Consider the following 16210-nt stretch of genomic DNA (forward strand, 5'->3'; position numbering starts at 1 on the left):
TTTGAGAAAGACGTACAGAACGCGATCCCATTTTTGTCGAAATGAGCCGCTAGATGGCGCTAAGCCAACCGCCTAGCTTAGGTGCCCCCTCAGAAGCGGTATTGCTTGAAATTAGAAGAATCGTCGTTTTTATATTACACGTTATCAGATGTAATATTGGCCTTAAAGTCGATTTCTTACAGGATTATAACAATTTAAATACAAATATTATTTAAATTCCCGGATGAAACACAAGCATATGCAAAGGTCAGCACTGCGCTGTTGAGCTAGGGGAGATAAGTGCCTCGACAAACAGAACTTTGTCAGTAGTCACAAATCGGGAAAACATTACTCTTAATTACTATAGATTTCATTTAAGTCCGAGATGTGACTTAGACTGTAACCCGGTATCACCAAACGTTTGAAAGTGCTTTCAAATTAAATTCAGGGTTTGTACACCATTTCCTGGTCATATTTGAGTCCTTTTTATCGACTTTCAAAGTCAAATTTCCAATTTCCCAAGTACCAATTAATGACAAAATCAGGTGTGAATCATGTATTTTGCAGTGCCAGTAACATGTCTGTTATTTACATATGCAACGTTTAAACTCGCAAGTGCATTTTTTTGAAACTTGAGTTAATCACAAATACATCCATTTTTTGCACCGCTTATCCTCAGTAGGGTCACTGAGGTGCTGGGGAGTGGGCAGGGAACACCCTTAACTGGTTGGCAGCCTGTAACATGCCCACAGACAGACAACTCGCTCATTCACAGGGACAATTTGGACAGGCCAATTAACCTGATATGCATGTTTTTAGAATGTAGCAAGAAAATAGTATGCCCAGCGGAAATCCACGCAAGCACGGGGAGCATGGCAACTAGATCTGAAACCATGAACTCAGAACTGTTCTGCGGACGTGCTAACCACTCAGGTTCCGTACCGTCCTAGATCCCAACAATGTGTAGATATGTTTGAGACAAAGCTCACTCTATTGGGTAAAAAAATAACAGTAATATCTAGCTTACATTTTCAGTTGCAGGAAGTTCTTCCATTACAATCAACCACTGAAAATTGTAACAGAAATGTTTTGCATGGCCCGTATAAATGTCCATAATTAATACGTATTCTTACACTAACTCACATTTCGTCTCCCGTTTAGGTGTAGCATGCATCTGTCCTCTTGGGCATGACCCATAGGGGGAGATGACACTTCATAGGACAATGCAATACAAACTAAAATTTGCCTGCCCCTGCCATAAAACATCAGAAAAAATATGCAAAGGTACACGATCCAATTCGTCTGATTTTACAATTTTAACTTTCAAAACATGTGTATTAAACTATTCAACACTAACAACCAATAAAAGCAAGACAAAGAAATATTTTTATTGGTAAACTTACAATAATATTTGCTGGGGAAATCTGTAGATCCTGTTCAAACAGGAATTTCAGTTCTTGGTGTCAGCATGTTTCGCCAATGATACAAGAAAGCCTCAACTATTAATGCCTCGCTCCTCTGACACGCTTATAAAAACAACATATTTACAGTGGTGAGAGAGAACTGTCAAGGGATGACCACCTACACAACTGCCTCTGTATTGAGGCAAGCCGCTTGAACGCATGGGATATAAAAACTGGGGAAGCACATCCTCAGTGTCTGCCACGACGATTGGGAGAAGCCGACCTGGAAAGATCCACAAAACTGATTAATAATGCGTTGATAAATTACATTAAAAACAAACATTTGGTATAAATTACAACTGTACCAGGAAAAAAAAACAGTTCATTCACATGACTGTTCTGAAAGTCTACCCTGCAAAACATGCTTTAGGGACATGATTATTCCCTTTAACCTAGAAACTGGTCCTGAAAGCTGTCAAGTTTCATGTTTGCAAGATACACTGCAGAAGAGAGCACAGCTGTGCAACAAGAGGCAATAGTTGCATTTGATAGCCAACTTCCCAAAACATTTGCCCAACAATGGATCATTCCCTAAGATTTAAACAAGTTGGTTAAGATGATAATAAGACACACAATAACAAAGAATAGCAAAAGGGTAAAAAAAGGGAGTACTACCTTGATCGCGACTTAGACTTGTGTTTGCGGCTTGACTTCTTACCAGACTTGTGTGATCTTTCCAATGACCGTGAGCGACTACGTTTGGATTTCTTGGATTTCTTATCTTTACTACGTTCGGGTGTAGGAGATCTGCTTGACTCAGAGTTAGATGATCTTTTGCTAGCTTTAGCTGAACTCTTTTTGCTGGATTTGCTATCCTGTCTGTGGTACTTTTCACGCTGTGAATCAGTCTGTGTGTCCGTTTCTCTCCGTTTCTTTCCTTTGTCGTTTTCGTTATTAACAAAAGAACCGGACTTTTCTTTTACCCTTAGCTTTTCCTTCTTTCTTTCTGAGTCCCTCTCCTTATCCTTGTCTTTCCTTTTTTTGTCTTTCTCACGACTACGACTTCGATCTCTCTTCCTGTCTTCTTCTTTGCTAGAGGATTTCTGCTTGTGTTTTCCACTGTTATTGTCAGCATGCTCCCTGCTTCTTTTCCTGCCCTTCTCCCTTTCCCTGCCCTTGCCTCTGCTATGACTACGGCTGTCTCGGCCGCGGGCCTTGTCCCGATCTCTCGATTTCGAGACGCTTCTGCGGCTCAGTCGTTCTCTGGAATCGCTGCGGTTCTTCTTGCGGTTTCCTGTTCTGCGCTCCGTGCTGATTCTCCTGCTGTCACGGGCCTTTTCGCTTCGATGTCTACGAGAACTGCGGCTGCGACTACGCCGACGGTTTTTATGGGAAGAGGACCGGCTACGTCTCCTCTTCCTTCGAGGGGATGAGGATCGGGAGGAACTACGGGAAGAGGATGTTGAAGAGGACCAGGAAGATTGACTGCTGCTGGAGCTGGAGGAGGAACGAGAGCTGCTGCTGTGAACATTGGCTGGAGATTTGCTCCCACTTCTGCCTGATCTCTCTTTCCCCCTGCCCCACTGTCTTCCTTCAGTACTCTCAACCTCACTACGAGACCTACGCCTCTCGACTAGGGGCTCTGACTCCTTCTTGTTTACTTCCTCTTTGTTTAAAATTTCTGACTGGCTTTCATCCGCCTTTTCTCTGTTCAATCGTTCCTTCACCATCTCCTCTGTAAAAAGGGGAAAACATCCATTATGAAAACATGCCCTAACATGAGAACATGTTAGAGTGGTCGATATGATTTAAATCTGGGATTTTTTTTTCAGTCATTCTGGAGGATTAGAATTTTGATTTAATTTTTGAATGAATAAAAAAAATTCAAATTTGGAAAATGTCTTTCTAGTTGCCTTTAAGTGCGCCATTTTTAGGTTGAAGATGGACATTACTTAAGAAAAATAGCAGACAACAAAATACTTATAATAAATAACTTGGGTATTATAAATGTTTAATATTTGTAACTGTGCTGGCCTCACTAAATGTATAAATATGTAATTACCCAGTCCGTATTGAGTTAGGTGAGGTGGACAAAGAAGAGATGTTGCATAACCCCAAAGTCTTTTTCTACTCTCCTTTATTTTACATACGGCAGTGCAAAAATAAACTGCATGTGTGAAAACACTACTGAAATACCTTTAAACTAATCTCGAAATCTAGATAAAACACAAACATAGCTTTCTACAAAGCTTGATCTACCATTGGACAAAAATGCACATTACTTCTCAACACATCTCAATTGATTTGTAACATCTAATACAGAACTCTATATTACATACAGTGTTAGTATCCATAATTGGCCCTGTGCGACACCCAACTGTGTTGGTGTAAGAACTTGCACCTAATGACTTTTGCTAAATGAACATGACACTCGTTCCAAACTAGAATACAATGGAAACGGGAACCTCACATAATTCTGCTGTTACTCCAAATGTCTAACAGAAGGCATTAACACCTTACCATTCCTGTAAAATTGGCCTAAAATCACAATCCAATAAGTACCCAAAGTAAATGCTGGTCTTTAATCGTTTGGAGAATATGGATACCCTTGGTCTCTTTTGAAAAGTAAAGCATTGGGAGTTTTGTCCCAAACAGAAATAATTATTGCAAGTGATACTAATATTGAGTAATCCAAGTTGGTACACACAGAAATAGAAGGTTTTTATTCTCGCCTGATTCTTTTTCTTGCTATAGAATGCCTGCAGATGAGTGTAGCATGAGCATATTAACTGAAAAACAGGTGAGACAATACTTTGAAGCCTTACGTAATACCTTGTCAAATTTGAATACAAATCAAACTTCATTGTTTAAGTCTTTCGAAAAACGCTAGGCAAAAAGGTAAATGAATAATTTTCATATTTCTTTATTCTTTTTTTTTTTACACTATGTGCCTCTTTGTATCATGTTTATTGCATGGTAATTTAATTCTAATATGTATTTGTTTCATGCTGTGATGCTCTTATCATTTATTAAAAATACATTCAGTACTTTTGCAGGGCTTGGAACGGATTAGCGCATTTACATTCAAAATGAGTCTCTACTTACGAAGTCTTCAGGTAACGAAGTTGCTTCCAGAACGAATTAACTAGAAGCACCACTGTATCGTTATGAACATTTTCCATACAAAATAGACCTTGCTTGATTTTTTTTTTCAAAGAAAATGAGTACATCATAATTTGTTATAAACTGGCGTAGTAAACTATGGGAGATTCTTAGTATTTGGTAGGAATGAAATAGTTTAAATAAACAAGTGGTGTCCAAACATTTCAGAAAGCGGGCCAGGTTTGGTAAGCTAAATATGTGAGGGACAACTATTCAGCCAGGCATTCTTTGAACAGTCTTTAATTAATTCACCCCCGAGAAAGTTTTTTTTCAGCGCTTGGCGATCAGCGTCACAACTTCATATCTCACCTTTGAGTGGTGTGATATTCGAAAGCGCCACTGCTACCCCAGGACCCCAAAACAATGCTAAGTAGTCTCGTATGCACAGCTAAAAATCTAGTTCCCATCATGGGTCATTTACATTTAAATTGAAAAATTCAATTTATTACCCAGCCCTAAATCACAATAAATAATATAGTAAGGAATATTTAGGTCTCACCTAGAGCAAGCGAAGCATCTTGTGCTTGTTTTTCTTGGAGTTGCTGCATTTCTCGTTCCTTGTGAAAAAATGCTTCCAGCTTCTCCCTGATACGATGGCGCAACTCCTCCTCATCGGTGTCAGAGGATTCAGAAGCTCGGGGGCTGTGGTCATCCTCATCTCCACTCTCCTCTGAACCGTAGTCACCCAGCCCACCTGAAACCACAGAACCCCCGTGCTTTAGTGTTTGACAATATCAAGTTCTTGCATTGCAGGTAGAAACAGACTAGTATGATTGAGTGGCAATTAGTACAATCTAAGAGTATAAACTAAAAAAAAAAAGGTAAACGCATGCTTCTATCAAAAAGGGGTAAAACGACACCCTTTAACAATTGAATCACTGTTTAAACATTAAGGTGTTATATGTGTCCTCCCAAATGCTCTCATTATATATATATATATATATATATATATATATATATATATATATATAAAACCCCTAAAACATGTTCCTGCCCTCCCACCTACGACAAAAAAAAGATACTCACTGAGACCAGTCAGAGAAGTCAGTGCACTTGACTGTGCCAGCTGTTTTGCAGGAGCTTTGATTCATATCAACAACAGGAACAAAATGTTAAAGACACATATCGCCATTCTCTCAAAGGCGACAGTCGCTAGAAAACGGGTGGGGAGAGGTGGTGGGGGGCCACAGATAAAGCAATATTCACACGAGCTGCCATTGGTAACAAAAATACATAAATAAATGGGAGGAAAAAAAAAGGAGAAGGTTAACAAACATATTTCTGTTAGACAATCGACATCAAAGCAGTCAGAAGTCGAAAAGAACCAATCTATACTAGTGCATCACATGGCTCAGATCCGTTGGGGTGGTTAACAGAACTTTACAGGTTATAAAAGCTCACCTCGCGCTGATGCATTAGCAAAGAATTTTTGTTGATGCTACTAAGATCCTATTCATTTTCAACTCAGCCACTACTTTTTTTACCAAACAATATAACCGTGCACTTCTTAGATTCAGCTCTGATTTTAACTGCGTGAAAAGCAATAATGCATGAGCTGGAAAAGTGAAGAGCAGACCTCGCGTTGCTTTACGGTGGACTTCTTTCGCCATATGCTCGATCTCTTCATTAGTGACTTCCAGAAGGATCTCCGTTAGGAGTGTCTTTGTAATGAACATCTTTAAACAACAAAAATGCAGTCAGTCAACCGACTCCTAAGTATGCAATTATTTGTAATAGAGGACATACCAGCTGGAATTCCTTTTCTTCCTGATTCATTTCAGGCTCACTATCTTCTGCAGGAGGTGATGGGCTGCGCACAGAAAACTCTTTTCTTGCAGGATGCTGTTCTTCATCGTTTTCTTCGTTTCCTTCATCATCACTGTCCTGGTGAAATAATGTAACATGGAAGTAAAAAGTTAATGACTCCCAATATATTTCATGTACTCGAAACAGAAATCTACAGGATTGTGTCATTAAAATTAACTGTCAACTTACAAATTTACTTTTTCTTGGTACATGAGGCCCATCGCCCCCTTCATCCATCTCATACTCTTTGCTATCCTCTTTGGACAATTCTGCACGCTCTTTTTCCATTCGCTCTTGTTCCAGTTTCTTCTGATTTTCTCTGTCCCTTTTTTCTAGCCCCTCGCGGATCCAAGCAGGTAATGTGCGCCTTTTCACTGCATCTGGATGTCGTTAACAGTCCAAATAAGTATGCAACATTTTTACTTAAGATATACAACTTAAATTTAAAACTTAGAGAAAGGAGCTTCTGGATCAGCCAAACAATTCAAATATATCCTATCTAGTGCAGGACCTTCTGAATAGTTGTGCCTATTTGTCCCCACATTATTTTTTGGATTATTTTCCTCTTTTAAGTCTTTAATGTTTTTCCCCGAGTGCCAAGGCTAATCTCAGTGGGAACAATGTTCACTGTGCTTTTATTAATGTCAAAGTCAATTATAATTCCCCGTAATCACCTCCTCCACAAATGTCTTAACCCTTCAACGTTCCAGTAATATTTGCCTAAAATCCAAATCGAAGTTAATTGAATGCTGTTCTTGAACCATTTGGAGATTATGGACATGTTTGAACTATTTTTAAAGGTAATACTGTGAAGTTTTGTCCCAAACTGACCTAATCACCACAAGTGCTACTTACATTGAGTAATCCGAGTTAGAACACACAGAAATGAAGGTAAATGCGTGCAGATAAGTGTAGGATGGGTATTTTTGCTGGAAAATAGGTGAGACAATAGATTGAACCCTTACATGGCACCTTGTCAAATTTGATCACAATCTGAAAAACTGAATATAGTACTTTGCACATTTTTTCCAAGAGTAAGTTTAGATGTTTCCAAAAGTGCCCTTTTGGAGACGACCTGTTTTCAACAATAAAATCTTTGCAAATGTGTATTTTACTCCTGCCATTTTTTTAGACATTGGTAAAGAGTTTTAAATGTTTGAATTCTCTTTCTGCAAGTCAATCAATGATTGTGCACATTGCGCATAAAAAAATAAATTTATTCCAGGGTCTAATTTGAATACAATAGGGACATCTTCATATCGATTTATTCAGAATTTCATTGGCTAACTGATGTGTTCATTATCATTTGAATCGGTCACTCTTGGCTAAAATTATTTGGAAGTAAAGAAAGCGGGTCCTTTTTAGCAATACAGGGCCATAGAGGCTAATGCAGGATGTGGACTGTAAAACAAAGCCTACAACAGCCTAGAGTAAATAATTTTACCCGTCTGTTTTTTGGGAAACGGGAATTCTGGGGTTAAACAAACAGCTAGCAACAAGGAACGTAAATTGATGCAAAGAGACTTTTTTTGTGTCGGCATTAATGTGTGTTTGGGAGTGAGTATTTTACACGGTTGGATTCACTAGACTCTTGCGGATGTAAGGAGACCTTGGTGTGTTCCATCATCGAATGTGATGGCTTCAAGACGACGTCTTTGGTGTGTTACTCAGTTTATTAGTTTTCGGGTATCTTGTCTCAGACCGATTGAGATGTTTTTGTGATGAAAACATATTTAAATGGTGACCATATCTCGAATTGCAAGGGTTTAGGTTTTCCAATGATATGTGGCATGGCATATTTCAGTGACCGTTGACATCATACAGACACATATTTGCTATCCAACGAGTTAGAGTGAGGGAGTGAGAAACTAAACTTGTACATGAGCCACGACTTACTGGAAGAATTATGTATTTAGTTGCAATTATAGTTTTTATTACCCAAGTGTACCTTTTTACACATTAGCTCTTTATATCAAGTCCAATGGAATGTTAAAAAAAATGGTATATTAGTTCAGTTCAGCGAAAAAAATTGCGATCCTTGCACCCCTAAACTATTTGTATTGTAAAACACAAGAGTAAAGCGCAGGATTTTTTTTTGTATATAAAAAAAAAATAAAACATTAAGCAATAAGGGGCTTACCAAGTGGCACAGGTGCTTCCTGTTTAATTGGAAGCTGCAAAGGAGATCTTGGTCTGTCCCTCAAACCAGGAGGTCGAGCATCTCGTCGATTCTGAGGAGGACCCTGCCAGTACGGGGCATGAAAGCCAGCGGGTGGCGGGGCAAAAGATGACGCAGCTCCATGCTGGGAAGAGGCAACACGTAATTCACAAGTTAAGTGAAGTAATCAGGTCTGAAATTCTGAATGCTGGCTCTAGAACATTATCATCTGGTATACTAAAAACCAAAATGACTGAAACCATGCTGGATGCCAATAAGCTCCTTTTCAACTGCGTCAAAAGAGGCAATGACTGATACACCGAGATGATTGGACCTGGCAACGTTTCTATCGAAACCCCCAATGCGCCAACATTTTTATCATCTGCATACCTGATAATCAAACTGGTTTATGGCCATGGGGGCCACGGCGTAGCTGTCGGGCTGTGCCCCATACCCATGGCTGTTCTGGGAGAAACCTCCCCGATGTGCTTCAGTGTTGAACGCTGCACTGTCCTGTCTGTTGCTTTCTTCAACGGGGTTCACAGAATTCATCGGAGATGAGCCGGGGGGAATCCAGTTTTGTTCTCGTGGCGGTGGAAGAGGCGGTGGCGGTTGGCCATGCATTCCCCATTCTGTTCAAGACAACATTTCAGATAAATATGTGGAAACAAACAATAGTTTTGCACATGCCCTATGATACCTAGATGGAATTTATTTCATTTGTTTGAAATATATGTTGCAGATATTCTGTTGAACTGAATGAAAATAACTGGATAATTGTGTGCATTTGACCACACTTTTATCTGGTAAATCAGGCCAAGATACCAACCTGTTTTGTGCCCATTTTAAAGGAGCTTTGGAGAATTTAAAACTTTACTTGCGGCTGTCATTTCCTAGATTGTTTCATCATTGCAGGTTCTGTCAGCTTTTTGATTATGTGCGTGTAAGTACGTGCATTCCTTAGACACACTCATATGAATACTTTTTTCTTTATTCTTGGGCTTTGGGTTAGCGTTGACTGTAACAGTCTATGCTTACTTTCATCATTTTAGTGCCACCCAGCAGATATCAAGAAAGAAACCCTGCAGAAAAACCATGATGTCACTCTTCAGCAATTCCCCCTCTCCCTCCATTCCTTCTACCTAATGTGTTCCGTCACAAACAGCTTTGCTAAAAGTAAGATAAAAACAGATAGGCGGGGTGGAAAAGGTAGGTTTTGCACATGTGTCTATATTAGCGTAAAAGGTGACAACAACTGACATAATTGTGTACCTGGCTGCCACATTCTGCCAACAGAGGAGTCACCTTGAAAAGGCCTATGGTTGCTTTGCACGGGTGGTTCTAAATCTGGTATTTGTTGTCCGTTGGGCTGAATGTTTGGCTCTGACCCTGTCGTCTCTTTATGTGCAATCCAGGCTTGTGCAAGGGCAGCCCAGTCTACTTGCCCTTTAAAAATGCGTTGCAATAAAATTATTGATGATAACATTCAAAACAGCATTTTTCAGCAAGTGGCCCTGTGCTTTGATCACTGACCTGGATCTTGCTGGTGCTGGAACGACTGCATCCATTGCTGCTGGCTCAGAGGCCACTGCGGCCAAGGCTGGCTTCCCTGGTCCCACATTATTCCTTAAAAGAATCGAACTTGAGATATATACTCCATCCACGAGTGACAAGGGGCAATATAACTGGTGTATTCAACGGACTGATCACACATCAGCGTAAAGCAAAACTTGGCTACGATTGCATGGCTAACGTTATGCAGCTACCTTTATTGATTTATTGAGCAAATATTCCCAATATAAAAGAAAACAGTAACCGCATAGCGCGTACAATTCAGACAAATGAAAAGATGATGCGGGGTAAACAGTCAAAATCATTATTTTTTCGTAAACTGAGGCTCGGCGTAGCTAACCAACGTTCACGTTAGCTAGGCTAAAAGAAACGGCTAAGTCACACAGCTAAACAGTAGACAATCTTTTTACGCATTTACATAACAAATGTGACTTGAGAAACTGTAATCAAATTTGGTGATGAAAAGAGAAAACATCTCGAAATTACCTTTTCCAGACAATTTAGCTCAAGCGCCGGTATTCCAAAATGGCTGCCGCAGGAAAAGCAATAGCGACCAAGTACGAGTGAAGGCGCTAGTGAGTACTGTATACCCACCACTGCATCTTGGTCGCTGCTTTGATTTCGCACACGATGTTGGATTTGAATAAGACATCCTTACCGCTCTAAATCTGTTAAGCAGTTTCTTTTTTTGTCAATGTTTTCCTTTTTTACATATTGTTTTTCATTAAAAAAAAATCGACGGAATATAATTCGTATAATGAGCAAAAATGATTTGCCGGTGATTTCGTTTTTCCGTGAAAGAAAAAACAGCCTAGTTCTGTGCGATATTTTTACTTTATTTGATTCATTATTTCTGCTGTTCAATTTTCAACCGTTTTATTAAATTAAATTAGTTATTAATATACTATTTCCGTATAACCCAAAACGAGTGCTAAAAAGCCAAATTAAGGATACAAACTACACTTTCACAAACACTTTTTAAAATTAAAACTAAAAGGTGCTAAATAATATACAGTGCCCATTTAAAAGAGGCTATTATTTGAAATTGTTTTGGTTCTGCTGGTAATTTTGTTTTTAGAAACAAATGTGAATGTCTCATTTTACAGTACATCTTCTTTCGATAAACTATATCATTTTCCCCCTTGTTACAGCCATGGCAACCTGGTCATCTTGGAAGGGGGATTACCTCATGTATGGTGGTCCCTTATCAAGGTTTCTTCATTTTCCTCATGCAGAGGTTTTTGAGTTTTTCCTTGCCTCCATGTAAGTTTTAGATCAGGGGATGGTGTAATAATAGTCTGTGGTTTGAAATAATCTGTGCAGCCCTTTGAGACTCCTTGTGATTAAGGGCTATACAAATAAACATGACTCGACTTCTCTGTACTGTCACTTGAGCATACCTGTCAATGTATGCATTTCTCCCATGTTTTATACATTGTTGATCATTTCTAATGGTGTAGACTGTATACCAATTTTTGTATAGATAAATAAAAAATGTTTTATATACTGTGTTTTGTGTTTCGCCCATTGCATGTCAAGTTTATTTGTATAGCCCTTAATTACGAGAAGTCTCAAAGAGCTGCACAGACCAGAGTCTATTACAGACTATTACAACACCATCACCTAATCATGAACCTACATCAGGAAAAACTGAAAAACTGATCTGGATCGTCGCGATCACTCGTGGGAGCCGACCACAATGTCCTCATAGATTAATCTAGTCTTTTTAGCCATACATATTAGAATTAAAAAGAGAATTTGGGCAGTTTTCAGCCAGGTGAGGAAAGTACATACACAGTAAGTAGAGTTTAGGCAGGCAATCAGAACTGCTACTCTGACATTTTTTTTTGCAAATTTAACTAAATCGACAAATAAAAACATTTCTTACAGGGAAACCATCCTATATCATTTGAAGTCGGCAAAACTCTGCACTGCTCCATATAACCAAGACAAAATTTCCTGCTGGTTGGTTGGAACTAAGAAATATTCTACAATAATTGTGGTGTTTATTTGGTGAATAAAAATTGTTTATACAAACGGTCTTTGTTTTTATTCTACATAGTATGTTTTGATGAAGATAAATGCAGTGCCGCGTTAGTAAGGTTTATTACTGCTTACGGGGAATTTGCAGTCTTTAATAAGGGGAGTAATTGCCTGAGAATGACAGGTATGTAAATATTATGCAAATAGGGGGAAACAATGTAAACTGCTACCATTTACTGATGTAGATACATGTCTGCTGATCAATGAAAGAGAGCAAAAATACTGAACAATAGCAATCTTTTTACACAGATGAAATCGGGCAATTTCTATAATAATTATGTATAATAACTACACAATCAAATGCAACAAAAATATGAAAGCCACAAGTGATGCTAAGTGTATTGCACGATGTGAATATAAACATAACAGGCCGACTCATATTTTTTGGTTACAAAAACGTTTTTTTCCCCACTTTGTGAATGTCCCCCCAAAATATTTCCCCGATGATTTAGGCTATGGTATCACGTGTGCCATAAGGCCTTGAGAAAGCAAAGTTTGCTGCAAGGTCTGGCTCATCTCTGAATAGAGGGAGGACACTTTACACCACCAACAACGGCAACCAGATAATGAAGGTGCTGTATCGGAGTCAAATCAGAAGCTTCTCCTGCTACTAGTAAACATGAAAATTAGTACTTTTTCGTGTGTGTTTGTGTGTGTATGTGGGGGTTCTTGGGGAGGGGTTGGTTACAAACCACTTCTCCCCCCCCAAAAAAAACATCCTAAAGGAGGCGGGGAAAACAAGTCTGTACCCGCCAAAGACACACCGCAGAAAGTGGTGCCCCAATAATTCAGGCAGTTAGGGGAGCTGTAAAGCTGCCTCATTGCTGTCAGGGAAAATTTTACAGATTCGAGGCATCGTTGCTGTCATGCACTTTCTGGACAGATTTTTACATATTATCTGTATTTATTTATTGATGTTTATAATGTTTTGTGTATTGTTACCCAATGCTAAATATTTTGCACCCTGGTCATCCTGGAAGGGGGATTACCACTTGTGAGGTCCCTTCTCTAGGTTTATTTTCCTCTTGCTGAAGTTTTGAGTTTTTCCTTGCCCGCATGTTGGTTTAATGGTGTAATTGTAACCTGTACTGTTCTTATAGGCATTTTGTGATCAAGGGCTATACAAATAAATGTGACTTAACAGAGAGAGTGAATAGAATGCAATACTTTCCTACAGGTTTTGACACATGGGTGACAACCACAGTACTCACTGGTCGTTTTCCAACCTTAAATGTGTTTACATTTTGCTACATACATACTGAGCAAAGAGTAACATGCAGCATTTACCAAGAATGGTGGTCTTTATTTGTGAGGGAACTGCTTCAGGCAATGTGCAGAGCTTTACAAGAAGGGATGTGTTTATGTACTGTTATCAATTTGGATAAGTTAAGATTTGGCGTCACACCAGGCGAGGCTGACAGTGATGATAGTGCGTGTGGTGAGAACAGCGAAATGTAACCTGTAACAGTAATGAGCCCTACAGCACATACCAATTTGTTCCTTATAACTGTCTTCTACGGGAGGAGGGTGGTTGGGGGGATGGATGCATTTTCTGTTAACTTAGATTAACTCATGTCTAATGCATCATCAGCATGTCCGTGAGGCAAAGGCCATGCCAGCCACCCTCAAATTTAAAAATAGAGGAGCACATTTCAGAAAATATTTGCGTTTTCGTTGGTGGCGGCTTGACAACCTGTTCTAATGTTGCAGCAGCGTGACTTATGTGTCACAGCTTATAGTAACAAGAGGATGTGTATGGCAATGTTTGTGGACGTTGCCCTTTTGCAGATTCCACACCCACCTCTTCTTCACCAGCTCTCGACATGTTCTAGAGCAGTCCTGCTTTGCACCTGTCAGGGCATATCAGCAGGGAAGATGGCTAAAATTTGGCACCATGAAACTCAGACCGACAGTTAGAGCTTCTGTCAACACAATTTCAGAGGAAAAACCAGAACAACAATTTCAAGTGCAAAGAAAAAACATCATTTTCTTCGTGCTGTTTTAGTCAAGCCACTGTAGTTGAAACATGGACACGTTTTGAGAAAAATGCCAGTGAATAAATTTTATATATTTAGTTTGTGGTATGTCATGATTTTAAAGCATCTCACATGTTCATCATTTCAAGATGACAATTCTACAAGCAAGTATTAATACTTGCCGAAAAAAAAGACATTTGTGCACTATGACCTTGCATTGTTCTCTTTTCAACATAGACAAGTATCACAAACCATTTTGTACATGAAATTCAAATATTGGAAAGACGATTTTACACTGCATTCGTAATTTATCACTATACCCATTTCAAACCAATCAGCAGAAGCACCCAATTGTGTGTGTATTATATATACATAAGCAGTGGTTAGCACGTGTGTGGCGCAGTTCTGAGGTCATGGGTTCAAATCCAGCTACCAGTCTTCCTGTGCAGAGTGTGCATGTTCGTCCCCTGCTTGCATGGATTTCCTATGGGCACTCCGGTTTCCTCCCACATTCCAAAAACAGGCATGTCAGGTTAATTTGCCGATCCAAATTGTCCCTAGGTGTGAATGAGCGAGTGAGTTGTATGTCTGTGTGTGCCCTGCGACTGGCTGGCAACCAGTTCAGGGTGTCCCCTGCCCACTGCCAGAAGACAGCTGGGATGGGCTCCAGCACCCCCAGGACCCTATTGGTGCAGATAATGGATATATATATATATATATATATATATATATATATATATATATATATATATATATCAAACACATATTAAACAGTACACACTTCACCTTTCAGTCCCCCTGCTTCACAGATGTTTATAATGCATTGTGTCCTGCATTCTGATAGTCTAATAATAATAATAATAATAATAATTTCCTTTGTATTGTCATTCTTTGTAACAATGTACACAGAACGAAATGTCAATACACCTGACCCGTTGTAGCGAGCCGATGCAGCCGCAGCCAACAGAGGGCATTCCCTAAGACAGTGGGTACTGGTAAAAGATAACCTTTATTATTTTATAATGTTTGGACCTGTAAAATGTATAATAGAGTACTTAAATGTATAATAATGGTAAAAGATTAAGGTTTTACACTCCGTGAATTTCGCCTCGCACATGTTTTTTTGGGAGAGTAACCCCTGCGATAAACAAGGGTTTACTCTGTATATATTATATATAATTTCGTATTTAAAGATGCAGAAATAAACCTTGATCCATGCATGTTACACATAATTGGGTCATAACTTATTACACTTTGAGCAGTGGGATTCTACTCCAACAGCCAAGTGTACATTTTGTGCCATCGAGGCAAGATCGTTAAAATGTTGAACAGCAATTAGCATGTACCAATAATGATTAACGAAAATACGTTTTTTGTGCAGGTAATGAATTGAAAACTTTGTTCAGGGAGAACTATGATTTCAGTTTTAATTGTTGGTGTTGATTTTTAGATTAGTCTTAAGCTTTGGCAAAGCGATGCACTCACCAGTCTAAAGCTTTATGTTAAAGGACAAAAAATTACATTAGTTTTGTGGGTTATAGTTTAAATTATTGTTACACTTATTGTTACAGTTACACATCTGGTTACAGCTAATTACATTGTAAATCAATGTTTGAATGAGAACTTAAGGATATTTAATTTTTTTGAAGAATTATTTTATAACAAAAATATCAACCTATGTTAATAATAATTATATATATATATATATATATATATACCTATTTTTATTTGCGATCCTTACAAATAGACAAAGACTTTATACAAGGAAGATTTATTCCCTGTGGAAAATCTGTGGGATTATAGCAATTCCTCATAGAAGAGCAGATATGCCTGAGATAGAAGCACTTTGGACTCTGGTACCACTTGGACCGTAGTATCACTGATGTAGAACCACTGGCCCTGGGAAGTGATGCTATAGTCCTTTGCACCTGTAACACATACACAAAAAATAGACATACACAACACAAACATGTCTGTGTTCATTAAGCAGGTAATAGTTTGGTTTTGCAAATGCCAAAACCTCAAACTTGACCTTCTCATTTTTTGCACTGTTTATCATGGTAAATCCTTTTAATCGAGTTTGCAGCCTCGTAATAGTATAATGAATGGTA

At 38.9% G+C, this 16210-nt stretch overlaps 2 protein-coding genes across 3 annotated transcripts in view; both read right to left on the reverse strand.

The window, feature by feature from the left end:
• Window positions 1-1383: 1383 nt before the first annotated feature.
• pnisr (PNN-interacting serine/arginine-rich protein) lies at window positions 1384-10705 on the reverse strand. Of its 2 annotated transcripts, none has more exons than XM_088326449.1 (12): window positions 10567-10705; window positions 10042-10134; window positions 9814-9954; window positions 8899-9140; window positions 8491-8653; window positions 6540-6730; window positions 6291-6428; window positions 6121-6220; window positions 5571-5624; window positions 5044-5238; window positions 2058-3117; window positions 1384-1665 (listed from the first exon to the last, which is right to left on the reverse strand). In XM_088326449.1, exons 2-12 carry the CDS (start codon window positions 10127-10129, stop codon window positions 1632-1634), a joined length of 2406 nt encoding a protein of 801 aa, XP_088182575.1. In that variant the 5' UTR covers window positions 10130-10134; window positions 10567-10705; the 3' UTR covers window positions 1384-1631. The 2 variants fall into 2 exon arrangements, with proteins under 2 accessions (XP_088182575.1, XP_088182574.1); XM_088326448.1 differs by having other exon boundaries at window positions 9781-9954.
• Window positions 10706-14170: 3465 nt separating this feature from the next.
• usp45 (ubiquitin specific peptidase 45) overlaps window positions 14171-16210 on the reverse strand; it is a 45066-nt gene continuing 43026 nt past the window's right edge. The window contains exon 18 of the mRNA XM_088326452.1: window positions 14171-16027. Within this exon, the coding sequence (XP_088182578.1) occupies window positions 15897-16027 (131 nt within the window). The 3' untranslated portion in view covers window positions 14171-15896. The remainder of the gene's footprint in view (window positions 16028-16210) is intronic.

Source organism: Urocampus carinirostris, chromosome 2, assembly GCF_059441175.1.
Source record: "Urocampus carinirostris isolate Australia breed hairy pipefish chromosome 2, RoL_Ucar_1.0, whole genome shotgun sequence".
NCBI lineage: Eukaryota > Metazoa > Chordata > Actinopteri > Syngnathiformes > Syngnathidae > Urocampus > Urocampus carinirostris.

Excerpts from the sequence above, each read along its gene's own strand:
- pnisr (XM_088326448.1), bottom strand. The coding sequence starts at position 10,129 with ATGTGGGACCAGGGAAGCCAGCCTTGGCCGCAGTGGCCTCTGAGCCAG. Across the intron at positions 9,955-10,041 it reads CCAGCACCAGCAAGATCCAG|GGCAAGTAGACTGGGCTGCC; the intron begins GTCAGTGATCAA and ends GCATTTTTAAAG. Across the intron at positions 6,731-8,490 it reads GGAAGCACCTGTGCCACTTG|ATGCAGTGAAAAGGCGCACA; the intron begins GTAAGCCCCTTA and ends AACGACATCCAG.